This window comes from Bos grunniens, chromosome 5 (genome assembly GCF_055505025.1).
Source record: "Bos grunniens cultivar Pamir isolate PY7600 chromosome 5, Bosgru_T2T1.0, whole genome shotgun sequence".
NCBI classification, from domain to species: domain Eukaryota; kingdom Metazoa; phylum Chordata; class Mammalia; order Artiodactyla; family Bovidae; genus Bos; species Bos grunniens.
This window is the reverse complement of record NC_141169.1, coordinates 100,330,344-100,358,265: the sequence shown is the minus strand read 5'-3', so window position 1 is coordinate 100,358,265 and position 27,922 is coordinate 100,330,344. Positions and strand designations below refer to the sequence as shown.

Below are 27,922 nucleotides of genomic sequence, written 5' to 3'. Positions count from 1 at the left end.
CATGTTTTGTTATCAAGGCTCTTTGGAAGCCTCTGTTTTATGGTGAAAGACCTGGCATAGTTTTAAGTGTTATTATTCACTACTGATACCATTAGAGCTCCTAGAACTTTTTGTAGGAAGGTTTATACACTGAACTTAATATATTTAGCACATGTTAAGCTTATACAGGTTTGTGGTTGTTGTACTATATTTGGTAATTTGCATTTTCTAGACATTCTATCTCATATGGATTGCAAAAAGTTTTTATAATACAGCTTTATTGTCTGTTTGACGTCCATAAAAACCATAATGGTTTTGTCAGGTTTCAGTTCAGTCACTCAGTCATGTCTGACTCTGCAACCCCATGGACTGCAGCACGCCAGGCTTCCCTGTCCAACACCAACTCCCAGAGCTTGCTCAAACTCATGTCCATCAACTCAGTGACACCATCCAACCATCTCATCCTCTGTTGTTCCCTTCTCCTCCCGCCTTCAATCTTTCCCAGTGTCAGGGTCTTTTCTAGTGAGTCAGTTACTCCCATCAGGTGGCCAAAGTATTAGAATTTCAGCTGCAGCATCAGTTCTTCCAATGAATATTCAGGACTGATTTTCCCCAGGATGGACAGGTTTGATCTCCTCCCAGCCCAAGGGACTCTCAAGAGTCTTCTCCATCACCACAGTTCAAAAGCATCAATTCTTCAGTGCTCAGCTTCTGTATGGTCCAACTCTCACATCCATACATGACTACTGAAAAACCAAGCTTTGATTAGACAGACCTTAAAGTAGTGTCTCTGATTTTAATATGCTGTCTAGTGTGGTCACAGCTTTCTTTCCAAGGAACAAGCGTCTTTCATTTTCATGGCTGCAGTCAAATCTGTAATTTGGAGTCCAAAAAAATAAAGTCTCTCACTGTTTCCATTGTTTCCCCATGTTTTTGCCATAAACTGATGGGACTGGATACCATGATCTTCGTTTTCTGAATGTTAAGTTTTAAGCCAGTTTTTTTACTCTATTTCATTTTCATCAAGAGGCTCTTTAGTTCTTGGCTTTCTGCCATAAGGGTGGTGTCATCTACATATCTGAGGTTATTGCTATTTCTCCCAGCAATCTTGATTCCAGCTGTGCTTCATCCAGCCTGGCTTTCGCATGATGTGCTCTGCATGGAAGTTAAATAAACAGGGTGACAATATACAGCCTTGACATATTCTTTTCCCAATTTGGAACCAGTCCACTCTTCAGTGTCCGGTTCTAACTGTTGCTTCTTGACCTACATACAGATTTCTCCAGAGGCAGGTCAGGCGGTCTGGTAATCCTATCTCTTGAATAATTTTCCACAGTTTGTTGTGATCTACACAGTCAAAGGCTTTGGCATAGTCAACAAAGCAGAAGGTGTTTTTCTGGAAGTCTCTTGCTTTTCCAATGATCCAACAGATTTTGGCAATTTTATCAACAACAAAAAATCAAATAGCCAACATCTTTTGGATTGTCTCAGAGAAGGCACTGGCGACCCACTCCAGTGCTCTTGCCTGCTAAAATCCCAGGACAGAGGAGCCTGGTCTGCTGTTCATGGGGTCACTAAGAGTCGGACGCGACTGAGCGACTTCACTTTCATGCACGGGAGAAGGAAACGGCAACCCACTCCAGTGTTCTTGTCTGGAGAATCCCAGGGATGGAAAAGCCTGGCAGGCTGCCGTCTATGGGGTCACACAGAGTCGGACACAACTGATGCGACTTCGCAGCAGCAGGAGCGTTGGATCGTCATATTTATATAAATATAAATGATTCCGTGTTTTCTCTATTCTCCACGTGTCATTTATTAATTTTATTGTCTTTCAAATGAAAGTAGGTTTGACTCTTTTATTCCCCTCTACTGTAATTTTTTTTGTCATGATTTTTCATATTTGCTAGTTTCTTCCTTCGTCTTTATGTCAATTACTTTAATTTCACCAAAATTGCTTTTTCATTTCAAGTTTCTTGTCAAGCGTGCTCAGATTTCTTCTTTCTTTTTTTTTTGTTTATAATGTATGCATTTAACGCAATTAATATGTCACAAGACAGAATCTTGTTGTTACATTTTTCTTTTAATTCATATAAAATTATGAAATTTGACTTTGATTTTTCCTTGGTTCATATGTTATTTAGAAATAGATTACTGAATATAAAACCCGATAAAGATTTTCAAAATTGTGGTTATTGACTTCTATTTTAGGTAAACTAGTTAGAAATATTCTGTATGTGTATTACATATGGATGATATTACTATGAAATCAATCTGAAATATTTATTTCTTCTAATTAATTAAAAATTAAATTTGAATATTCACATTTCAAGTGCCCACTTGCCAAACTTGGCTGGGGGCTAGTGTTGTGACACCATATTTCTGTAGTTTTTTAAAGTAATGTAACTGGACTTAGGCATATATAGCAAATTTTTGGGAAATGTTCATTTGAGCTTAAAAAATAAGAATATTCTATGTTAGTGTATGTGTGTGTGTTCAAATATGTACTGGTTACTTATCTAGCTTAGATATTTCTATTGCCTAGTGCTATATTTGCTTGTTTGATAAGTAGTGGAGATAAATTGTTTAAATCTCCATTTATGATTATTTATGCATGGTTTTCAAATCTGTGTTGACCTTTTGCTATTCAGTACATACATTTTTTAACTGCTAATAGCTTAGATACTCAATATAATTATTATTAAACAGGCTCCATCTTTTGTAACATGGTTCTTGCTTTATACTGTGAGAGTACATTAACTAAAGCAGTTTGTGTTCTTTACTTTCCTGTTCATGGCTTTTGATAAAATAATATGGTTCATTAAGTTAGCAGTTATTAAAATAACTTTTACATACATAGCTGTGTTAAACAAAATATTTTAAAATACAAACATTCTTAAAATTTAAATGGAAATCTATTCCATATATATTTAGTATAAATTTAGGATTATCATATGCTCTATTTACATATATTATTTATATGTAAGTACATATAGTTAATATTTAAGTATAATATATTGTTACTTTGAATTCTACATTATGTTGTTTTCTTAGCTTTCACAATAAATATTTTTAACTTTCTTTTATAAGAATTTATAAATTTTATATGTCTTAGTTCTATGAGTGGAGAAGGCAATGGTGACCCACTCCAGTACTCTTGCCTGGAAAAATCCCATGGATGGAGGAACCTGGTAGGCTTCAATCCATGGGGTCGATGAGTCGGACACGACTGAGTGACTTCACTTTCACTTTTCACTTTCATGCACTGGAAAAGGAAATGGCAACCCACTCCAGTGTTCTTGCCTGGAGAATCCCAGGGACGGCAGGGCCTGGTGGGCTGCCGTCTATGGGGTCACGCAGAGTCGGACACGCCTGAAGCGACTCAGCAGCAGTTCTATAAGTGCCCGACATTTTACAGCAGGCATTCTTTACTCAATAGTAAGTTCATATTTTTGTACTTTTCTGAAACAACGAAAAGACATAATTTCTCTCTACTGTTTTCACTGCTCATGCCATTTTTGCTCCCTTGAATTCTAATACAAACATATATGCACAATTTGATACTTTATCATTACTATTCTACCTGTCAATATCCATTTGGATATATCCACATAAGTTCTTTTCTTCAATTCTTCTTTCCTTTCTGCATATCCAAATTTTCAACTAGAATAAGAGTTTCTTCTTTACAAGACCTTAAAATGTTTCCTTTACACAGAGTTATTTCGTAATTTTGGCAATTTCCCTCCATTTAAAAAACTTCCTAGAAATGAACCCATCTAGCCCTCTTGTTAGAAGGATATTTGCACTTACTATGGACATCTAATTTATCTATGTCTCTTAGGTCACTATGTACTGCCATTTTAGATTTAGTCACAAACACATTTTATATAATAAACAGTAAATTCAAAATACTCTTTGTATTTTGAGTATTTATCTTGGCTATAGGTGGACTAAACATGCTATTGCTACTGCTGCTAAGTCGCTTCAGTCATGACCAACTCTGTGCCACCCCATAGATGGCAGCCCACCAGGCTCCCCCTTCCCTGGGATTCTCCAGGCAAGAACACTGGAGTGGGTTGCCATTTCTTTCTCCAATTCATGAAAGTGAAAAGTGAAAGTGAAGTCGCTCAGTCAGGTCCGCCTTTTAGCAACCCCATGGACTGCAGCCTACCAGGCTCCTCCATCCAGGGGATTTTCCAGGCAAGAGTATTGGAGTGGGGTGCCATTGCCTTCTCCCTAGATTTTATTAAAGTTAAATGTCAGAAGATTCAACATATTTGGGCATGTAACCAAGGACATGATGTGTACAAAATTATTTAGTTGAAACCAGCAAAATGTATGATAACATGAATAATACATTTAACACTTGCCTTGTAGCTCAGCTGGTAAAGAATCTGCCTGTAATACAAGAGACTTCAGTTCAATCCGTGAATTGGGCAGATCCCCTGAAGAAGGGAATGGCTACCCACTCCAGAATGAGTAGCCACTCCTGGTAGGCTATAGTTCATGCATTTGCAAAGAGTTGGACACAACTGAGTGACTTTCACTTTTCACTTCAAATTTTAAAAGTGAATATTACTGAATTTTACATTATTTGGCATCATTAATGAATGCTTCACTTGTTATAATTCAATGAAGTGGGTAATAGAATATTATTTATTTAGTTTATTAATATAAAATATAATAAAGATAATCACCATGTAGGTAGCCATTAGCAATTGCTATAGAAAGTTCAAATATTAGTCTATATTATTGGGACATAATAGAGTTTGCAAATAGCTTACAAACAGCTTACAAATACCTGAGAAAAGAAGAGAAGTGAAAGGCAGAGGATCAGGAAAAGATATACCCAACTAAATACAGAGTTCCATAGATTAGCAAGGAGAGAGAAAGTCTTTTTTTTTATTTTACTTTTTTTAAAATTTAATTTATTTTATTTTATTTTTTAACTTTACAATATTGTATTGGTTTTGCCATATATCAAAATGAATCCGCCACAGGTATACACGTGTTCCCCATCCTGAACCCTCCTCCCTCCTCCCTCCCCATACCATCCCTCTGGGTCGTCCCAGTGCACCAGCCCCAGGCATCCAGTATCGTGCATCGAACCTGGACTGGCGACTTGTTTCATATACGATATTATACATGTTTCAATGCCATTCTCCCAAATCATCCCACCCTCTCCCTCTCCCACAGAGTCCAAAAGACTGTTCTATACATCAGTGTCTCTTTTGCTGTCTCGTATACAGGGTTATTGTTATCATCTTTCTAAATTCCATATATGTGCATTAGTACACAGTCTTCTTAAGAGAACAATACAATGAAATAGAGAAAAACAGTAAAATGGGAAAGACTAGACATATCTTCAAGAAAACTGGAGATACCAAGGGAATATTTCATGCAAAGATAGGCACAAAGGAGGACAAAAATGGCAAGGACCTAACAGAAGCAGAAGAGATTAAGGAGAGGTGGAAAAATACACAGAATACCTGTACAGAAAAGCTCTTAATGACCCAGATAACCACAATGGTGTGGTCACTCACCTAGAGCCAGATATCCTGAAGTGTGAAGTCAAGTGGGCCTTAGGAAGCCTTACTAAAAACAAAGCTAGTGAATGTGGTGTAATGCCAGCTGAGCTATCCCAAATCCTAAAGAATGATGCTGTTAAAGTGCTGCACTCAATATGCCAGCAAACTGGAAAACTCAGCAGTGGTCACAGGACTGGAAAAGGGCAGTTTTCATTCCAATCCCAAAGAAAGGCAATGCCGAATAACATTCAAATTATCCTACAATTGCACTCATTTCACATGCTATCAAGATTATGCTCAAAATCCTTGAAGCTCAGCTTCAGCAGTACATGAACAGAAAACTTCCAGATATTCAGGCTGGATTCAGAGAAGGCAGATGATCACATTGCTAACATCCATTGAATCATAGAGAAAGCCAGGGAATTCCAGAAAAAAATCTACTTTTGCCCCATCGACTCTGCTAAAGCCTTTGACTGTGTGGATCACAACCACCTGTGGAATATTCTTAAAGAGATGGGAATACAAGACCAATGTAGCTGCCTCCTGAGAAATCTGCATGCAGGTCAAGAAGCAACAGTAGAACAGGACATGGAACAACGGAATGGCAGGTTGGTTCAAAATTGGGAAAGGAATACTTCAAGGCTGGATATTGTCACCCTGCTTATTTAAATTATATGCAGAATATATCATATGAAATGCTGGCTGGATGACTCACAAGATGGAATTAAGATTGCAGCAGGAGATATCAACAACCTCAGATAGCAGATGATACCACTTTAATGGCAGAAAGTGAAGAGGAACTAAAGAGCCTCTTGATGCAGGTGAAACAGGAGAATGAAAAAGATGGCTTAAAGTTCAACAATCAAAAAACAGAGATCATGGTATCCAATCCCATCACTTCAAAACAAATAGACAGAGAAAAAGTGGAAACAGTGTCAAATTTCATTTTCTTGGGCTTCAAAATCACTGTTTACAATGACTGCAGCCATGAAATTGAAAAGGACTTGCTCCTTGGAAGTAAAGCTATGACAAAATTAGATAGCATATTAAAAAGCAGAGACATCATTTTGCTGACAAAGGTCCATATAATCAAAGCTATGGTTTTTCCAGTAGTCATGTATGGATGTGAGAGTTGAACCATAAAGGCTGAGAGCTAAAGAATTGATGTTTTCTAGCTATGGTGCTGGAGAGAGTTCCTTGGACAGCAAGGAGATCAAGCCAGTCAACCCTAAAGGAAATAAACCCTGAGTATTCATGTGAAGGACTGATGCTAAAACCAAAGGTCCAATACTTTGGCCACCTGATGTAAAGAGCTGACTCATTGGAAAAGAACCTGATGCTGGAAAAGATTCAGTGCAAGAAGAGAAGAGGGCCACAGAGGAATATGTGACTGGATGACCTCACTGACTCAATGGACATGTAATCATGGGTGTGCTCAGTCTTTTCAGTCATGTCTGATTCTGTGACCTCATGGATGGTAGCCCTGCTAGCCTCCTCTCTCCATGGAATTTTCCAGGCAAGAATCCTGGAGCGGGTTGCCATTTCTTTCTCCAGGGGATCTTCCTCAGTCAGGGATTGAACCCAGGTCTGTTGCATCACAAGCAGATTCTTTACCTTCTGAGCCCCCAGGGAAGCCAATCATTGGACGTGAATTTGAGCAAACTCAAGGAGATAGTAAAAGGGAAGCTTTGCCAGCTGCAGTCCATAGGGTCACAAAGAGTCAGACATGGTTTCACAACTGAACAACAACAATAAATAGGTATATAAGTACAGATTTATATTCCATTTTTCTAGATTTTAGAAAACTAAAAATTAGATGACAGTTAAAAAAGTTTAAAATGTAGTAATTATTTTGAATTAGGAACCAGTATTCTTAAATACCCTCAGATATGCAGATGACACCACCCTTATGGCAGAGTGAAGAGGAACTAAAAAAGCCTCTTGATGAAGGTGAAAGTGGAGAGTGAAAAAGTTGGCTTAAAGTTCAACATTCAGAAAACAAAGATCATGGCATCTGGTACCATCACTTCATGGGAAATAGTTGGGGAAACAGTGGAAACAGTGTCAGACTTTATTTTTCTGGGCTCCAAAATCACTGCAGATGGTGACTGCAGCCATGAAATTAAGAAGCTAACTCCTTGGAAGGAAAGTTATGACCAACCTAGACAGCATATTCAAAAGCAGACACATTACTTTGCCAACCAAGGTTCGTCTAGTCAAGGCTATGGTTTTTCCTGTGGTCATGTATGGATGTGAGAGTTGGACTGTGAAGAAGGCTGAGAGCTGAAAAATTGATGCTTTTGAACTGTGGTGTTGGAGAAGACTCTTGAGAGTCCCTTGGACTGCAAGGAGATCCAACCAGTCCATTCTAAAGGAGATCAGCCCTGGGATTCCTTTGGAAGGAATGATGCTAAAGCTGAAACTCCAGTACTTTGGCCACCTCATGCGAAGAGTTGAGTTATTGGAAAAGACTCTGGTGCTGGGAAGGACTGGGGGAAAGAGGAGAAGGGAACGACAGAGGATGAGATGGCTGGATGGCATCACTGACTCAATGGACATGAGTCTGAGTGAACTCTGGATGTTGGAGATGGACAGGGAGGCCTGGCGTGCTGCGATTCATGGGGTCGCAAAGAGTCGGACACGACTGAGGGACTGATCTAATCTGATCTGATCCTTAAATATGAACTGTCAATGGAATTATGATTTACTCCATTATAATAGAAATGACAAAATGAGATGATAAGGAAAAGAAATAAATAATGCCTAGATTTAGCAAACGTATCTAAAAGTAAAACTTAAACATTGAAGTTACTCTTGACAAGGAGTAGATGTTCAGCATTGAGGAATGAAGTGAAAGCAAGTTAACAGCATGGTGATCATGTCCTTTGTCCCCCTATATCTTTTAGAAAGTGAAATCAATTCTTAGAGGAACTCACCAAAGAACAAACCAACTGATACACTATATATCCAAAGTCTCCTATATTCTGGAGTTGTGTGATGAGATAAACTGTCTTCAAAATACCCAAGGGTAAGAATTTCCTGTTTCAGTGACTCGGTGATAAGAATGTACTTTTTCCACTATTGTTTCACTCTGGGCCTTCACAGGGCAGTCTGTGAAGACCACAGACATTGTTTGATTTTCACAGTAACCTGGCCACTCAGGAGAAGAGGCAGGACTCTGGCCTGTAGAAGGTATGTGTTTCCCTCTCCTTCCTAATTCCTCATTTCATTTAGCAGGAGATTACAAATGCCAGTGTGGTTCTACTTAGGGACAATTGCTAAGCAAACAAATTAAAGAGATATTGGTATCTGTATTTGATATTTTGGTATTTTAATTTTGGGAGAAAGTAAGAATAAAATGTGAAGTTTTTGGGAAGATTTCTTAAATGTTCAAATTCTTGCCTGCAGATGTTATTCAAGTGAATGCTTTCATTTATAACTGAATTTGTTAATCCAATTTAAGATGAAGTATCAGGAGCATCAAGACAAGGGATAGTTAAAATTGTATTTTGTCATCAGTAGACATATAATTAGATACAGTATTAAATATTTAACTCAGCCCTTAAAAATAGAATCTTAAAATGGATTCATAGAATTGTGAATGGTCAATATAATTCTTCACTGAACTTTAATTATAAAGTAAAAATCAGAATATGGTACCTCCAATAAAATGCTGGATTAATCCTGTGGTCATATATGGATGTGAGAGTTGGACTGTGAAGAAGGCTGAGCACCGAAGAATTGATGCTTTTGAACTGTGGTGTTGGAGAAGACTCTTGAGAGTCCCTTGGACTGCAAGGAGATCCAACCAGTCCATTCTAAAGGAGATCAGCCCTGGGATTTCTTTGGAAGGAATGATGCTAAAGCTGAAACTCCAGTACCTTGGCCACCTCATGTGAAGAGTTTACTCATTGGAAAAGACTCTGATGCTGGGAGGGATTGGGGGCAGGAGGAGAAGGGGACGACAGAGGATGAGATGGCTGGATGGCATCACTGACTCGATGGACATGAGTCTGAGTGAACTCCGGGAGTTGGTGATGGACAGGGAGGCCTCGTGTGCTGCGATTCATGGGGTCGCGAAGAGTCGGACACGACTGTGCGACTGATCTGATCTGATCTATGTAAAGTTTCCATAGACCAACATCCTTGACATTAAACAGCCACAGAGATAAAGAACCAAAAGGAAAGCTACTCAGAACCGAGTCTGGTTAAGGACACCAGGAGACAGCAAATGAGAGGTAAGATCCTGAAAAGATCAATTTTAGCAGCTGAGCAGGAGAAAACCTACGTGGGATTAAACTTTCAAATTGCCTTTCTTTATGTCAATGGAATGACAGGAACTACCGCTGCAAGTGTAAAGCATTTACCCGCTTACGTGTTTTTATTAATGAGACTTAGAGCTGGAGTTTGAAATACAATATTCTAATATGACATATGTGCTGTGCTGTGCTTAGTCGCTCAGTTGTGTCCACCTCTTTGCCACCCCATGGACTGTAGCCCACCAGGCTCCTCTGTCCATGGGGATTCTCCAGGCATGAATGCTGGAGAAGGTTGCCATGCCCTCCTCTAGGACTACCTACCCAGGCAATGCTGTAATTTGTAATCTTTGATCTACAACTCGTGAAGCCTTATATTCGCTGAAAAAGGAATGGTATATTCTGAGAGGAGGATTGCAATGGTAGATATTGTTTTGGGGTCCAAGTTGATGTCTTTGAATTCTCACGGATGTGGGATCTTTAGTTCTTCTAAAATAACTGTCTCCATCACTCTTTTCTCAGTGTTTCCTTTTCTCTCCCTGCAGATTCACCGTCAGCTCGAGAGAAGCTCATTGTTGTGATCCTGGGAATTATCTGTTTTGTTTTGATGTATACTATAGTGAGAGTGATAACTTTTATTCCACGTAAGTCAAGTTTTGAAAGATTATGAATGAACCTTTCATTTTAATGATCCTCAGTGCCTCTAAAATGTCATATTATTATGGAATAGAACTCTTATTTTAATGTGTGCATTTAGCCTAAGTATTGAATGGTTATTCTGTGATTGTGCAAAGTATAAATTGCAGAATGATTGTAGGGAAAATTAAATATATACACAGATATTTTCTGATTTCATAAATCAAAGATATACTTTAGGAAATTTAAACATCTTATTGAGAAAAACAAATTAATTCTTGAGATTTCTTGAACCAAGTATTGTAAGAGGTGGTGGAGTCTGTTTTCTAAGGTTTTTGAAATATACACCCCCTAGGACAGAAGAGCCTGGTGGGCTGCCGCCTATGGGGTCACACAGAGTTGGACACAATTGACCTGACTTAGCAGAGGCAGCAGCAGCAGTCTTCATTATCTCATTAATTATTTTTAAAGCCATTTTTTCCAGATCATCCTAAATCCTACAAACACCATGTTTAAACTAAAAACTAAAATTATTATGATTTATTTAAATCAATGTCAATATTTTAAAACATTACTTCCATTTTTTTTCTAGGTACCCAAATATCAGAACAGAATAAGTCCTCTCTGGTAACAAAGCTCCAGAAAGGTACATAATGATTTCAAACTTCTAATATAAATATAGTTTGTATTTTGTCTCTCTCTTAGGCTAGTGAAAATAGAAATAGATTTTGGGGTAGAACATAAATTATCAAATCAGGCAACAAATATTCCTAAATAATCATTATAAGAGAGGCTTTCTCCCTTCGCAGCAATATGATCACCATATCCATTATAGGCAATTGACTCTAATTTTGTCCTGCTATAAGAGATAAAAAATATTGTTATTCTAAAACAGAGGGTTTTAGTATCATATCTAAGAAACCATTGCCTAATCCAGGATCACAACTTTCACCTATCCTATCTAAAGCATTGTTTTTACTTCTTCATGTTTGTGCTTTCATCCATTTTCAATTAATTTTCACATGTGACATAAGGGAAATATGATATATCTCTCCATCCATTTAAGTCTTTGATTTTTAACAATTTTGTTTTTAAAGTATATGTTTTGTACATCTTAGTTAAATATATTTCTGGATATTTTATTATTTTTGATCTATTTTAAATGGAACATTTTTCTTTTTTTTATATTTTCCAACTTTATTGAGCTATAATTTACATATAACACTGTGTAAGTTCAAGGTATACAATGCATTGATTTTATACACATATATTGTAAAGTGATTACCACCAGCCACATAATTACCACTTCTTTCTTGTGGTGAGAATATTTAAGATCGTCTCAGCAACATTCAGGTATTGAATACAATATTTTAAATTACAGTCACAATCCTGTACATTAGATACTCATCATGTATTGATTTTATAACTGAAATTATGTACCCTTTGAACATTTCTCCTCCTTCTCTGCTCCCCAGCACCTAGAACCTACTATTCTGCTCTCTGTTTCTATGAGCTCAGTTTTTTAGATTCCACATATAATTAACAGCATATTATATTTGTCTTTGTCTGACATTTCACTTAGTATAATGTCCTTAAAGTTCATCTATGTTGTTGCAAATGGCAGAATTTCCTTCTTTCTTGTGGCTGAATATTGCATTGTATGTATCTGCATGTGTGTGTGTGTGTGTGTGTGTGTGTATCCCACAATGTTTTTATCCATTCATCTGTCAATGGACACCTAGGATGTTTCCATATCTTGGCTGTTGTGAATAATTCTGCAAAAATGCTATTTTCAGATTACTCATTGCTGGCATGAGATCACAATGCCAGCAATGAGTAATTTTAAGGATTTTACCTTAAAAATCCACTACCTTAGCATCCCAAAAGGCTTTTTCATGATGTAATTTGCGTCTTCCTTTATAGTCTTATCTCCCTAAAGAGCACAGGAATAAAACTCCTGAACATTAACTGACATTTTAAATTTTAATTTATGCCTTTTAGTCTGCCCCATGTTATGTTTTCCTAGAGCTAATGATGTACTGATGTCCCTGAGAGCTCAGTCAGTAAAAAATCCACCCACAATGCGGGAGACCCCGTTTTGATTCCTGGGTTGGGAAGGTCCCCTGGAGAAGGGATAGGCTACCCACTCCAGTATTATTGGGCTTCCCTTGTGGCTCAGCTGGTAAAGAATCCGCCTGCAATGCAGGAGATCTGAGTTTGATCCCTGGATTGGGAAGATCCCCTGGAGAAGGGAAAGGCTACCCACTCCTGTATTCTGGCCTGGAGAATTCCATGGACTGTATAGTCCATGGGATCGCAAATGGTCGGACACAACTGAGCTACTTTCACTTCACTTCAATAATGTACAGTAAAAGTTTTCCAGGGTGGATTACCAGAGCCTCCACTGGACAATGGAACACAAGAAAATTCCACATCTAAAATCATGACTTTCAAAGAGAAACCACTTAATAGAGGTATGTAGATAAAAGACTGAGACCAACAAGTATCTTCTCTGCTTCTCTCAGTCAGTTGATAACCGGCTCAATTTGGATGTTATTTTTAGACTCAGCCAACTGTGAAGTCCAACTTTCATTTTATTTAATTTCAGGAAAAAAAACAAACAAACTTGTCTTTCCCAGTAGTTAGATTCTTCTGTATACATGATATATTCTTTTAAATCACCATTTCTCAAAATAATACTTTTTCTACCAAAAAATTTTACATCTCCTTTAGCACACTCTCTAATCATCATATGCTCTCATATGCGTATGTAGATTAGGCACTAGGTTAGTGTATCAATGCTAAGTTAAGATCAGCTCTGTACCTGTAGATTTTACTTAGTCCAGAGACTGCTTCCCTTGTGGCTCAGCTGATTAAAGAATCTGCCTGCAATGCAGGAGACCTGGGTTCAATCCTTGGGTTGAGGAAATCCCCTGGAGAAGGGAAAGGCTACCCACTCCAGTATTCTGGCTTGGAGAATTCCATGGACTGTATAGTTCACAGGTCGCAAAGAGTCAGACATGACTGAGCGACTTTCACTTTCTTTCTTTCAGAGAATACAAAGAAGTTGTTTTCCCCTGTGAACTCCTATCTGTAGAGATTGTGAGAAAAAACATCAATTTTCTAAGATATATTTCCTAGAGAATTTTAATAGTCTCATGCATAGATTTGGAGGGATGTAAGTCATCTCCCTAAGGCCAGGAACTTAGAAATGAAGTCCATCCGTCTCACGAAATCAATGGTTTTACAAGGACTAGAAAGGATTCCTCAGTAGCTAAGTTCCAGAACATTCTTTTCAAGATACACACTGAATGGTCTCTGGGGAATATTTTTGTTTTTAAGGAAAGGAATGTAAAAGTAAATGGTCGTGTTGTGGACAGAGATGTTACTATATTTCAGATGAATTGAAGAAATTTGAAGAAAGTAAAAAAAGCTGCAAGGAAATGGTCTCCACACTTCTTAAGATAGAAGATAAGGAAGAACCGGTGATGTATTTCTGTTTTCCATCTCATCCTGTGTTCATCTTATTCGTCTGGCCATCTGGCCATTAGTTGTTGCCTCAATCATTTTTTTTTTTTAAGCTGTGCTGGGTCTTCCTCGCTACCCGTGGGCTTTCTCTAACTGCGGTGACAGGGCTTCTTGTGGAGGTGACTTCCCTTGTTGTGGAGTATGGGCTCGAAAGCTCAGGCTCAGTAGTTGTATGCACAGGTTTAGCTGTCTGTTGCATGTGGAATCTTACTGGACTGGGGATCCAAGCTGTGTCCCCTGCGCTGGCAGACAGATTCTTAACAACTTGACCACGGGGAAGTCCTGTTAGCTAAATCTGAATGCTTGATAATATTTGAGTGTCCATAGTTTGCAGTTGTAAGTTGATTCAAATCTAGACAGTTCTCATCTTAAGGACAGAAATACAAGTAGAAATAAAATTAGAATTTCCTTAATTCATCTAACTCACCCACAATTAGAACTTTTCCAGTAGAGCAAATGTAAAGGGAAACATGAAACAATTAGGAAAAAATTATGCTTAAAATATTTCATTTTATCAGAGATAATTATATTTTCATACTGATAATTTCACAGAAATGTAGCTTCTCTCTAAAAAAAAATGTCATTTTACCTCCAACAAAATCAAGAAGTACAATACCACTGAGTTTAGGGTAAAAGGAAGATTTAGTATGAATTTAAAATTCATATGATCATAAGATGAATTAATTCAAACTCATATTAAATTTTAACTCATACTAACTTCTAAGAAAATTGAACTAAATATTTCATAATCCTTATCAATATCCTTGATTTGAATAGAGAAATAACTTACTATTATTCTTTCAAGAAATATATTCTTACATTCCAAGTTAAGGAGAATCTTTTAATATTCTTTCACAGACACTAAGACTAACTCAACTATCTGTAATAATACAATCACCCATATCTTTGGCTTTTAACAACTTATAAATAGTTATAAAAATATGAACTTGAAAACCATCGAGAAAACAGAGCAAATCTGAACCCGAAAAGAAGACCTTTGCAGATCTGAATTAACTTCCTTTTTATTCCAAGGAGCTTCCCTGGTGGCTCAGACAATAAAGAATCTGCCTGCAATGCAGAAGATCTGGGTTTGATCCCTGGGTCAGCAAGATCCCCTGGAGAAGGGAATGGCAACCCACTCCAGTATTCTTGCCTGGAGGATTCCATAGACAGGGAAGCCTGGTGGGCTCAAAAATTAGCTTTAGAGTCTAAAAGCCCTAATCTTTTATGTAGGATATTTCCATCAAGAAATAAGACCATCTATGAAAACCATGAAATTGAATGTCAAATCTTATGAATAGATGGTATGTACGTAACTTTTTTCTGGGTAGAGAGACTAAGTTTTTGCCATATTCTCTATGGTGAAAGAAACAAAGGAAAATAAAAACAAACTAAGGGTAAAAACTAAAGCAGAATAGAGAAATACAGAATTTATAGTCAGAAACTCTCTGTTTAGTTCCCTTTTACACGTTACTTTGCTTATAATAAAACTGGTTATATTTTCTTTCCAACATATGTTAGGAAGATCACATGAGATAATATATGTACATTGCTGTTGTTTGTTGTTTAGTTGCTAAGTCATGTCGACTCTTTTGCAACCACATGGACTGTAGCCTGCCAGTCTCCTCTGTCCATGGGATTTCCCAGGCAAGAGTACTTGGGTGGGTGACCATTTCCTTCTCCAGGGAATCTTCCAGAACCAGAGATCAAACCCTCATCACCTTCATTAGCAGGCAGGTTCTTTACCACTGGCCATCAGGGAAATCCCAATATATGTGCATAAATGTGGTAAAAATTAAGTTACAAGATGAACATCAGTTACATTTGTATTTATCAAGTAATTTCCAGATACCTATGTAAACATCTCATCTGGTAGAATAAGGACCACTTCTTCAAGATGCTCACGTCACAAAAAATAAGCATAGTACTTTTGAAAAAAAAAATTTAAATGACATTGGTAAAAACCTCACATCTCTCACACCTGGACCTCAAAATACCAGCCAATTTGCTCAGAATTTTTTCTTGAGCTACAAGTATCAGTTTTGAAAGTAAATTAAGATATTTTAGTCTGAAGATTAAATAAGATAGGTACAGGACTTCCCTAGTGGTCCAATGGTTAAGACTTTACCTTTCAGCACACAAGGTACAGATGTGATCCCTCGTTATGCAGCTAAGCGCCCACATGCCTCTCGGCTAAAAATCCAAAGCATAAAACAGAAGCAATATTACAACACACTCAATAAAAGCTTTAAAATCTTTGTGACCCCACGGACTGTAGCACACCAGGCTCCTCTGGCGATGGGATTTTCCAGGCAATAGTACTGGAGTGGATTGCCATTTCCTTCTCCAGGGGATCTTCCCGACACAGGGATCAAACCCAGGTCTCCCATATTGTAGACAGACGCTTAACCATCTGAGCCACCAAAGAAGTCTCAAAAAATGACCTACACCCAAAAAATCTTAAAGAAAAAAGATAGGTAAGCTAAGACAGTGTTATTTTATGTCTCATTTATGTCACTATATTTAATAAATATAACTAAGATTCTTTTATTTTATCATTTGAACAGAATCAGGATGAAATTGATCTTGAAACTATTTGTTACTCAAAATAATAAAATATTAAAAAGATTATTTCATTTCAGAATTATGAAAAGACATTTTTCTCATAGAATATGTCTCTTTTTATTGCAGAACTTCATTCAAAGCAGACTATCCTATTTCTATTGGATTGGATTATCTCGTAAAGGAACCAGAAATCAATGGACATGGGAAGATTTGTAAGTCTCAAGAATAGATAGTAAATAAAAAGTTCCATATTCTAATTTATATTTTGAAAAGTATATCGGGAAATGCACACTTTCAATATATAGACAAATATGCATATGTATATGGGCATATACAGGTGGCTCAGTGGTAAAGAGTCCTTTGGTAATGCAGGAGACACAGGTTTGATCCCTGGATCAGGAAGATCCCCTGGAGAATGGCAACACACTGCAATATTCTTGCCTGGGAAATCCCATGAACAGAGGAGGCTGGCAGGCTACTGTCCATGGGGTGGTAAAGAAGAGGATATAACTTAGCGACTAGCACACACATGAGCATTGCATGTACATACAGACACACACATACAAAGAATTTAAGTTCAGAAAATGAGTATATATAGAGAGGGAGGCTTTTCAACTTGTTGCTATAATCCTTATAAAGTATGCTTTAGGAAAGGCTAGGGCACCAAGGGGTAGTTTCTTGTAAGGAAAGAAAAAAAATATATACCTTAACTTTGAACCAATATTTCTTATGTTTACATTAGTGAATGTCTATTTTACATTACTTATATGCTTTTATTTTATTTTAAGTGATTGGAATGAATCAAACGAAGGAAACTGTGCATATATTAAAGCAACAAAGATGTCTGCTTCTGACTGTTCCAGATTCAGGCGCTTCATTTGTGAGAAGTAGGTAGCTTGTCTTGCTACCTAATGAAACAACAGCCAAAGACACATGCAACAACGTTTCCTTATAAAAACTCAGACCCCTGGAAGTCCAGTCTGTGTATCTCTCATTTCAGAATGCTTTGTTGTGGGCTGCACCTATATTTTAGCTTGATGGAGATACATTGTGGACCCTCCACTTCTGCCTCTTTCAAACATAAATCCCAGATCACACCAGTTATGAGCATAGGTTGGCAGAGTGAGAAAGTATCAGTGCTTCTCATGAACCTTAGGACTGTGTGTCAATTTCTGCAACTCACACAGATTTAGTAAGTAATTCTTCAAACTGTTGTCACAGCTATGTACATTTTACCTGGGATTTAATGCCAAGAGTAAATGAAGTCATTATTCTGTATCAATTGTATATGCATTTGTTTGATTTCCTACGTTTTATCAGAAAGACAGTATAGTAACAGAAAAAAAACAAATAGATCTGTGTTTGTGATCTTTACCACAACTAATAGCTTGAATGCTCTCTGGCAAGTCCAGACTTCTGGGTATGATTCCATATGGCAAAGTGGCTGTACCATTTTGCATTCTATTAGTGTATGAGAATTCCATTTGCTAGTGTCCTACTAACTTTAATACTGAAAAAATTAAAAACTGTTTTTAATAAAGGTGTAGTATAATAAAGGTAAATTTGTATATCTCTAATGAATATTGTGGGAGAAATATCGATAACCTCAGATATTCAGATGATACCACCCTTATGGCAGAAAGTGAAGAGGAACTCAAAAGCCTCTTGATTAAAGTGAAAGAGGAGAGTGAAAAAGTTGGCTTAAAGCTCAACATTCATAAAATGAAGATCATGGCATTTGGTCCCATCACTTCATGGGGAATAGATGGGGAAACAGTGGAAACAGTGTCAGACTTTATTTTTCTGGGCTCGAAAATCACTGCAGATGGTGATTGCAGCCATGAAATTAAAAGACGCTTACTCCTTGGAAGGAAAGTTATGACCAACCTAGACAGCATATTCAAAAGCAGAGACATTACTTTGCCAACCAATGTCCGTCTAGTCAAGGCTATGGTTTTTCCAGTAGTCAGGTATGAATGTCAGAGTTGGACTGTGAAGAAAGCTGAGCGCTGAAGAATTGATGCTTTTGAACTGTGGTGTTGGAGAAGACTCTTGAGAGTCTCTTGGACTGCAAGGACATGCAACCAGTCCATTCTGAAGGAGATCAGCCCTGATATTTCTTTGGAAGGAATGATGGTAAAGCTGAAACTCCAGTACTTTGGCCACCTCATGCGAAGAGTTGACTCATTGGAAAAGACTCTGATGCCGGGAGGGATTGAGGGCAGGAGGAGAAGGGGATGACAGAGGACGAGATGGCTGGATGGCATCACCGACATGATGGACATGAGTTTGAGTAAACTGCAGGAGTTGGTCATGGACAGGGAGGCCTGGCATGCTTGAATTTATGGGGTCGCAAAAAGTCGGACACCACTGAATGACTGAACTGAACTGAACCAGTAAATGATGTGCACCATCCTTTCATATGATCTCCTATGGTAAAGATTGATTAAATATCTTGCCTATTTTTATTGGGTTGTTCATTTTCTTATTATTGAGCTCTGATAGTTCTCTCTTTATGTATTTGGATGTTTATATTGATATCTCTATTTCATTGCATTAATTTTGTATATAGAGCAAAGTATGGATTAATTTCTTTTTAAAAATGTTTTGCAAAAAGATGTCTAGTTATTTCAGCACCATTTTTTGAAAATTGTACTCTTCTGTTCAATTATCATGGCATTTTTGTCAAAAATCAATTCACCACTTGTATCTATTTTAAACTCTATCCTATTTCATTGATCTGAATATCTGCCTTCTTTCACCAGTTACTTGATTATTGTGAATTTATAGGAAGTTTTGAAGTGATGTGAGTTCTCCTGCATTGTCTTCTTCAAAATCGTTTTAACTTTTTTGCAAAGAATAAAAAACTTACTTAGTGGCCATTTTTTATTATAATTCCATTACTAGTAAATAAAATCTTAGCTACCTGGAAAAAATGGCTGATTCTAAAATAGGGGTAGGAAATACATAAGAAGAGCCTGGAGATTTTTGTAGTTCTAGAAAATGGAGAAGTGCTTAAAACTGTAGAGGTATGTCAACTAGGTAAAGGAATTACCAATGGCCAAAGATGGAACAGTTTAAGCAGCAAAAATCACAGAAAAGAAATAGTATTAATTATAACCCCAATATAAAATACCCATGAGTCCACAGTAGTATAAAATGATTGAATACTTTAACAAATGAGGGAGATGAAACAATCTCCTGTGCAGAAAAATTCTAAATAAATAATGTAGATGCTCTTGCCTAAAGGGATGGGACTCCTTACTCCTTAAGTACTTACTGCACATAATGATTTCCTTCCAAAGAAATTATTACAGACTCATATGGAAGAGGGAAAATAAGAGTAACCTTTGAGTGGAAAACCTGACAACCACCACCTCAGTGAGCAAAGGTAACATCAACAGTGAGGTCATGTTCACAGTTTGTTCCCTTGATATGATGTAATAAAATTTGCACTCTGTCGTCCTCCCCAAATTTACAACTCCAATCTCCTCATGAGAAAAATGTCAGACATATCTCAATGAAGGATATTCTAAAATATACGTACCTAGCAGTTTTCAAAACATTCAAGATCATCAAACACAAGGAAAGTCTGTAATAGCCAAGGGGAGCCTAAAGAGACATGACATCTAAATGTCATGTGGTAACCTGGATGGGATTCTGGAATAGAAAAAGGACATAGGTAAAAACAATTAAGAAGCATGAATAAGCTATGGATTTTTGCTACTAAAAATACACTGATGTTGGTTTATTAATTACAACAAAAGTGCAATACAACTATATAATGAATTAAAGAGGAACTGATTTCAAAATATACGGAATTCTATACTATCTTCAAATTTTTCTTTAAATGTGCTAAAAACCAAAATTCATTAAAAAAATTAAAATTAATATGCAACTTTCTACAAAATAAAAGCTTAATATGTTTCTTATTTTTTAACTTTTTTTTTAGTTGAAGGAAAATTGCTTTACAATGTTGTGCTGATCTCCTTCAGAATGGACTGGTTGGATCTGCTTGCAGTCCAAGGGACTCTCAAGAGTCTTCTCCAACACCACAGTTCAAAAGCATCATTTCTTCGGCAGTCAGCCTTCTTCACAGTCCAACTCTCACATCCATACATGACCACTGGAAAAACCATAGCCTTGACTAGACGGACCTTTGTTGGCAAAGTAATGTCTCTGTTTTTCAATATGCTGTTTAGGTTGGTCATAACTTTCCCTCCAAAGAGTAAGGGTCTTTTTGTTTCATGGCTGCAGTCACCATCTGCAGTGATTTTGGAGTCCAAAAAATAAAGTCTGACACCGTTTCCACTGTTTCTCTATCTATTTCCCATGAAATGATGGGACCGGATTGCCATGATCTTCATTTTCTGAATGTTGAGATTTAAGCCAACTTTTTCACTCTCCTCTTAAAGAAATGCAAAAAAGCATAATGGCTATCTGGGGAGGCCTTACAAATAGCTGTGAAAAGAAGAGAAGCCAAAAGCAAAGGAGAAAAGGAAAGATATAAGCATCTGAATGCAGAGTTCCAAAGAATAGCAAGGAGAGATAAGAAAGCCTTCCTCAGTGATCAATGCAAAGAAATAGAGGAAAACAACAGAATGGGAAAGACTAGAGATCTCATCAAGAAAATTAGAGATACCAAGGGAATATTTCATGCAGAGATGGACTCGATAAAGGACAGAAATGGTATGGACCTAACAGAAGCAGAAGATATTAAGAAGAGGTGGCAAGAATACACAGAAGAACTGTACAGAAAAGAACTTCATGACCAAGATAAGCAGGATGGAGTGATCACTCACCTAGAGCCAGACATCCTGGAATGTGAAGTCAAGTGGGCCTTAGAAAACATCACTACGAACAAAGCTAGTGGAGGTGATGGAATTCCAGTTGAGCTATTTCAAATTCTGGAAGATGATGCTATGAAAGTGCTACACTCAATATGTCAGCAAAATTGGAAAACTCAGCAGTGGCTACAGGACTGGAAAAGGTCAGTTTTCATTCCAATCCCAAAGAAAGGCAATGCCAAAGAATGCTCAAACTACTGCACAATTGCAATCATCTCACACACTAGTAAAGTAATGCTCAAAATTCTCCAAGCCAGGTCAGCAGTACATGAACCATGAACTTCCAGATGTTCAAGCTGGTTTTAGAAAAGGCAGAGGAACCAGAGATCAAATTGCCAACATCTGATGGATCATCAAAAAAGCAAAAGAGTTCCAGAAAAACATCTATTTTTGTTTTATTAACTATGCCAAAGCCTTGACTATGTGGATCACAATATACTGTGGAAAATTCTGAAAGAGATGGGAATACCAGACCACCTGACCTGCCTCTTGAGAAACCTGTATGCAGGTCAGGAAGCAACAGTTAGAACTGGACATGGAACAACAGACTGGTTCCAAATAGGAAAAGGAGTACGTCAAGGCTGTATATTGTCACCCTGCTTATTTAACTTCTATGCAGAGTACATCATGAGAAACGCTGGGCTGGAAGAAGCACAAGCTGGAATCAAGAGTGCCGAGAGAAATATCAATCACCTCAGATATGCAGATGACACCACCCTTATGGCAGAAAGTGAGTAGGTTAGGATTGATTCTTGGCTTTTTAAATTGTCTTAATATTTCGCCATTTAGTTACTTTGTAATTTGAGAAATCTGGATTCGAACAATCATTAAATAATGATAAAATGGATATATATAGTACCATTTAATCTTCAACAAATCTCCTCCCTCATACAATGCCAAATTATAGAGTAAATCTTATAATAGGCAAACTATATTTCATTTGGCTTTATTCACCATCAAATACTTGTCCTATATTCACTAAAAAGCAAGTGTATAAAGACAAAAATGGATTTCTTTTGATAGAAAAATAGTCATAGTGCCAAGCCATTTAAACTTTCAGATTGCATCGAATTTGAAGATGAGGGAATTTGAACATTGGAAAATTTATTGCTAATGAGGCAGGTAACACCAATAGCTGTGGAGAAAACCCCACAAAATTTAACATCAAAAAAATGTATTAAATATTTCCCAAAACTGGAGACAAAAAGATTACGTTCTGCACAATAAATATTTTTGACCCACTTTCATTTTGATTCATTCTTGTCTTCACCTGTAGAATAACATGAACATTGCTACTGCTGCTGCTAAGTCGCTTCAGTCGTGTCCCACTCTGTGCGACCCCATAGATGGCAGCCCACCAGGCTCCAGATCCCTGGGAGTCTCCACGCAAGAACACTGGAGTGGGTACTGTGAACATTAGATAGTAATTAACATGTACCCCAAGGTAAATTATATCCTGCAACAGTCAGAACCTCCCAAATTCTACATCGCTCATCCATAGCAAGTTCTCCTGTATCTATCAGTATTTGTTCAACAGTGTGACAGCAGAAGCATGGATTACATGCCCACACTGACTGATCACACCTATGTCTGTGCCTTGAGATTTCACCAACTGGAGGACAAGCTTGGTCAGAAACACAGCCTGGACGAGCTCTCTCGACTGGCCTTTCACCTCTGCTTTTAGAGTAGGGGGTCTATGTTGATATGTATGACTGGTTTCAGAGACATAATATCAGCAAAAGATAGCCAATGATCCAATAGCATTCAATATTCCCACACAGAAAGTTTCCACTGGTTTCAGTATTTCATTTACTTCACACCCTTCAGACAAGAATCATAGAGAACTAAAATGCCAAATTTTATGAAGATTTCGTAGATCAAACGATTTGTGATCTCATGGACTGCAGCACGCCAGGCCTCCCTGTCCATCACAAACTCCCAGATTTACTCAAACTCATGTCCATTGAGTCAGTGATGACATCCATCCGTCTCATCCACTGTCATCCCCTTCTCCTCCTGCCTTCAATCTTTCCCAGCATCAGGGTCTTTTCAAATGAGTCAGTTCTTCACATCAGGTGGCCAAAATATTGGCACTTCAGCTTCAGCATCAGACTTACCAGTGGATATTCAGGACTAGTTTCCTTTAGGATGGACTGATTGGATCTCCTTGGTGTCCAGGGGACTCTCAAGAGTCTTCTCCAATAGCACAGTTCAAAAGCATCAATTCTTCGGCTCTCAGCTTTCTTTATAGTCCAAATCTCACATCCATACAGGACTCCTGGAAAAACCATACCTTTGACTAGATGGACCGTTGTTGGCAAAGTAATGTCTCTGCTTTTCAATATGCTGTCTAGGTTGGTCATAACTTTCCTTCCAAGGAGCAAGCAACTTTTAGTTTCATGGCTGCAGTGACCATCTGCAGTGATTTTGGGGCCCCACAAAAAAAGCCTGTCACTGTTTCCATTGTTTCCCCATCTGTTTGCCATGAAGTGATGGGACCAGATTCCATGACCTTAGTTTTCTGAATGTTGAGCTTTAAGCCAAGTTTTTCACTCTCCTCTTTCACTTTCCAAAAGAGGCTTTTTAGTTCCTCTTCACTTTCTGCCATAAGGGTGGTGTCATCTGCATATCTGAGGTTTTGATATTTCTCCCAGCAATCTTGATTCCAGCTTGTGCTTCATCCAGACCAGTGTTTCTCATGATGTACTCTGCATGTAAGTTAAATAAGTAGGGTGACAATATACAGCTTGACATATTTCTTTCATGATTTGAAACCAGTCTGTTTTTCCATGTCCAGTTCTAAATGCAGCTTCTTGACCTGCATATAGATTTCTCAGGAGGCAGGTTGGGTGGTCTGGTGTTCCCATCTCTTTTTTGTTGTTGTTGTTGTTGTTCTTTTTTTTTGTTGTTCCCATCTCTTTATGAATTTTCTGCAGTTTGTTGTGATCCACATAGCCAAAGGCTTTGGCATAGTCAATAAAGCAGAAATAAATGCTTTTCTGCAGGTCTTTTGCTTTTTTTTTTTTTAATATAAACGTATTTAATTGGAGGTTAATTACTTTATAATATTGTATTGGTTTTGCAATACATCAACATCAATCCGCCATAGGTATACAAGTGTTCCCCATCGTGACCCCACCTCCTTCCTCCCTCCCCGCATCCCTCTGGGTCGTATCTGCACCAGCCTCAAGCATCCAGTATCATGCATCAAACCTGGACTGGTGACTCATTTCATATATGATATTATACATGTTTCAATGGCATTTATAATAGCCAGGACATGGAAGCAACTTAGATGTCCATCAGCAGATGAATGGATAAGAAAGCTGTGGTACATATACACAGTGGAGTACTACTAAGCCATCAAAAAGAATGCATTTGAATCAGTTCTAATGAAGTGGATGAAACTGGAGCCCATTATACAGAGTGAACTAAGCCAGAAAGAAAAAAACCAATACGGTATACTAATGCATATATGTGGAATTTAGAAAGATGGTAACGATAACCATGTATGCGAGACAGCAAAAGAGACGCAGATATATAGAACAGTCTTTTGGTCTCTTGCATTTTTGATGATCCAATTGATGTTGGAAACTTGGTCTCTGCTTCCTCTGCCTTTCCTAAAGCCAGCTTGAACATCTGGAATTTCTCAGTTCACATACCGTTGAAGCCTGGCTTGGAGAATTTTGAGCACTACTTTGCTAGCAAATGAGATGAGTGCAATTGTGCAGTAGTTTAAGCAGTCCTTGGCATTGCCTTTCTTTGGGATTGGAATGAAACCTGACCTTTTCTAGTCCTGTGGCCACTTCTCAGTTTTCCAAAATTGCTGGCATATTGCGTGTAGCACTTTCACAGCATCATTTTTCAGGATTTCCAATAGCTCAACTGGAATTCCATCACCTCCACTAGCTTTGTTCATAGTGATGCTTTCTAAGGCCCACTTCACTTCACACTCCAGGATGTCTGGCTCTAGGTGAGTGATCACATCATCCTGATTATCTTGGTCATGAAGATCTTTTTTGTACAGTTCTTCTGTGTATTCTTGCCACTGCTTCTTAATATCTTCTGCTTCTGTTAGGCCCATACCATCTCTGTCCTTTATCAAGCCCATCTTTGCATGAAATGTTCCCTTGGTACCTCTAATCTTCTTGAAGAGATCTCTACTCTTTCCCATTCTATTGTTTTCCTCTATTCTTTGCACTGGTCACTGAGGAAGGCTTTCTTATCTCTCCTTGCTATTCTTTGGAACTCTGCATTCAGATGCTTATATCTTTCCTTTTCTCCTTTGCTTTTCACTTCTCTTCTTTCCTCAGCTATTGGTAAGGCCTCCCCAGAAAACCATCTTGCCTCTTTGCATTTCTTTTTCTTGGGGATGATCTTCACCACTGCCTCCTATACAGTGTCATAAAGCTCCATCCATAGTTCTTCAGGCACTTTGTTTATCAGATCTAAGGGATCTTACAGTATATGATAACAATTCCTCAGAGGCATTTAAAAATGGAAAATGTAAATAACACAACTAGAGGTCCAGTTGTCCTTTTAATTGGAGCCCAAAGTCTCCTATTTTCTGGCGGTGTGTGATAAGCTAAACTCTCTTCAACTCGCCTAAGTGTGAGGATTTCCTGTTCAAACCTGAAGTGACACATTGACGACAAATCAATATTTTCCATTCTAGCTTCACTCTGAGCCTTCACAGGGCAGCCTGTGAAGGTCACAGACACTGCTTATCTTGACCGGTTGTAAGTTTTTAAATTTCTCCTTTCATTACCAGCTATAGCAGGTCTCTTTTTAGAGAGTAACCTGATCTGCACACTAAAGAATGCACAACTTCCTGGCCAACAGAAGGTATGTGTCCCTCCTCTCCTGTCTCTCTGCTAGACAGTCTCACTTAGTGGGAACTAACAAATGTTAGAGGGGATGCAACTGAGCTATAGTAAATATACAACAAAATCAAAGTAAAACATTGGTTTTTTTTAATAATTTGGTATAAACAATAACCATAAAATACCAAATATTGGATGATTTCTCCAAGTATTCAAATTATTGTCTGCAGAACGCTAGTCAAGTGAATACACGCATGCATATTTGGTTGTGGATATAATATTAAGTGAAATTTATTGACCTCATGATAGGGAACAATTAGTTTCAGATTTTATAATCAGTAGATGGTAAGCTTTTTGTATAATAATACGTTTATACATATTTTGCTCAACATCTATAAACAGATTCTTGGAAAGAATTCATTATATAGCAAAAGGCCAAACATAATTCCTCCTATATGTTTTATATTGAATTAAAAAAACCCTAATTTTTTAATGAAATTAAAGATGAACTAACTTCTTTTTTTTTAATATATTTTATTTTATTTTTTAACTGTACAATATTGTATTGGTTTTGCCATATATCTAAAGGCTAATTTAAACTTAATTGTCATAATTAAAGTATTTTTTAAAAATCAAACATTGCATAAATGATATGTTATACTAATTAAAGGCTGATATAAATCAGAAATAGTACCATAGAAATGATGACTAAGATAATAATTAAAACTGATAATTACTGAGAACTTATAAATTCCAGGTTGAGTGCTCAGTGTTACACACGTTATATATTGCATAAACTTATTTCCATTTTATATTAATACTATAGGTTACCAGATAGTAAATAACTTTTTGAAGGCCACATTTTATAAATTTCAGTCATAATTAATTTCCAGATATTTCTGACTACTGCATCAATTGTCTGAATTATTAAATTATGTTATCTGGATTTTTTATAAGTAATTACCATCACTTATACAGCTAAAATGACCTTTACTAACTTGGACATCTATCAGATTTTTCTGCAAGTTTGAACCAACAGTGTTCTTCCATAAGTGACCTATACATGTTTATCATTTTGTGGGTTCAGATATTAGCCATTAAATCAATTATCAACTACTTTTGTAAAATAAGTATTTTTTAGTCTTTCCTATTGTTTTATTTTTCATATTACTTTGTTCTCTATGTTTAATGTGTCATTAACACTTTCCAATATATGAAGCATTTCCTCAGTTTTTAATGCTTTCTCAGAACTCCTCAACCATTTCAAATAAAGACCATTTGTTATCCCTTTTCATCAATAAATGTAAGTCACCAAATAATGTAATTTAGTGTAGGAAATTATTGTATATGTCAACATTACTCTCTCCTCATCTTTAAAAACTGTTTGTAACCATTATTAAATTTCAAAATTATCATAAATTTGGGTGAATCTCTCTTGTTAACAGAACATTTTAATTTGAACACAAGCACTATGATGGTTTTAAAATATTTCCATGAAATCTGACTTAATAAGGATATTATTGTTCATGAACTTCTTTATTCCTCCCTAATTTATTGCTTTTCACTGTTTCAATCAATAATATATGTGTCAAATATAGAATATCTTTTTCAAAAAAGCATTCTATCGTGAAAAACTTGCTTAAAGTTGTAAGGAATTTACCAGGCTTTAAGTTTGTTCAGCTGCAAAGTGAGCACTAAGCACTTTGCCCCGCCTGTGTCATTGTACTAGGGTGCTTATCTCACATACACCACTCAACTTCAGT

General features: G+C 37.2%; 1 protein-coding gene across 1 annotated transcript; it reads left to right on the top strand.

Annotated features, from left to right (window-relative positions):
• Positions 1 to 6,105: 6,105 nt before the first annotated feature.
• On the top strand, positions 6,106 to 19,119 carry LOC147372721 (NKG2-A/NKG2-B type II integral membrane protein-like). The gene is made up of 8 exons (XM_086404345.1): positions 6,106 to 6,112; positions 9,665 to 9,742; positions 10,306 to 10,404; positions 10,989 to 11,042; positions 12,766 to 12,870; positions 13,739 to 13,881; positions 16,616 to 16,701; positions 17,278 to 19,119. Exons 1-8 carry the CDS (start codon positions 6,106 to 6,108, stop codon positions 17,378 to 17,380), a joined length of 675 nt encoding a protein of 224 aa, XP_086260471.1. The 3' UTR covers positions 17,381 to 19,119.
• Positions 19,120 to 27,922: the final 8,803 nt, after the last annotated feature.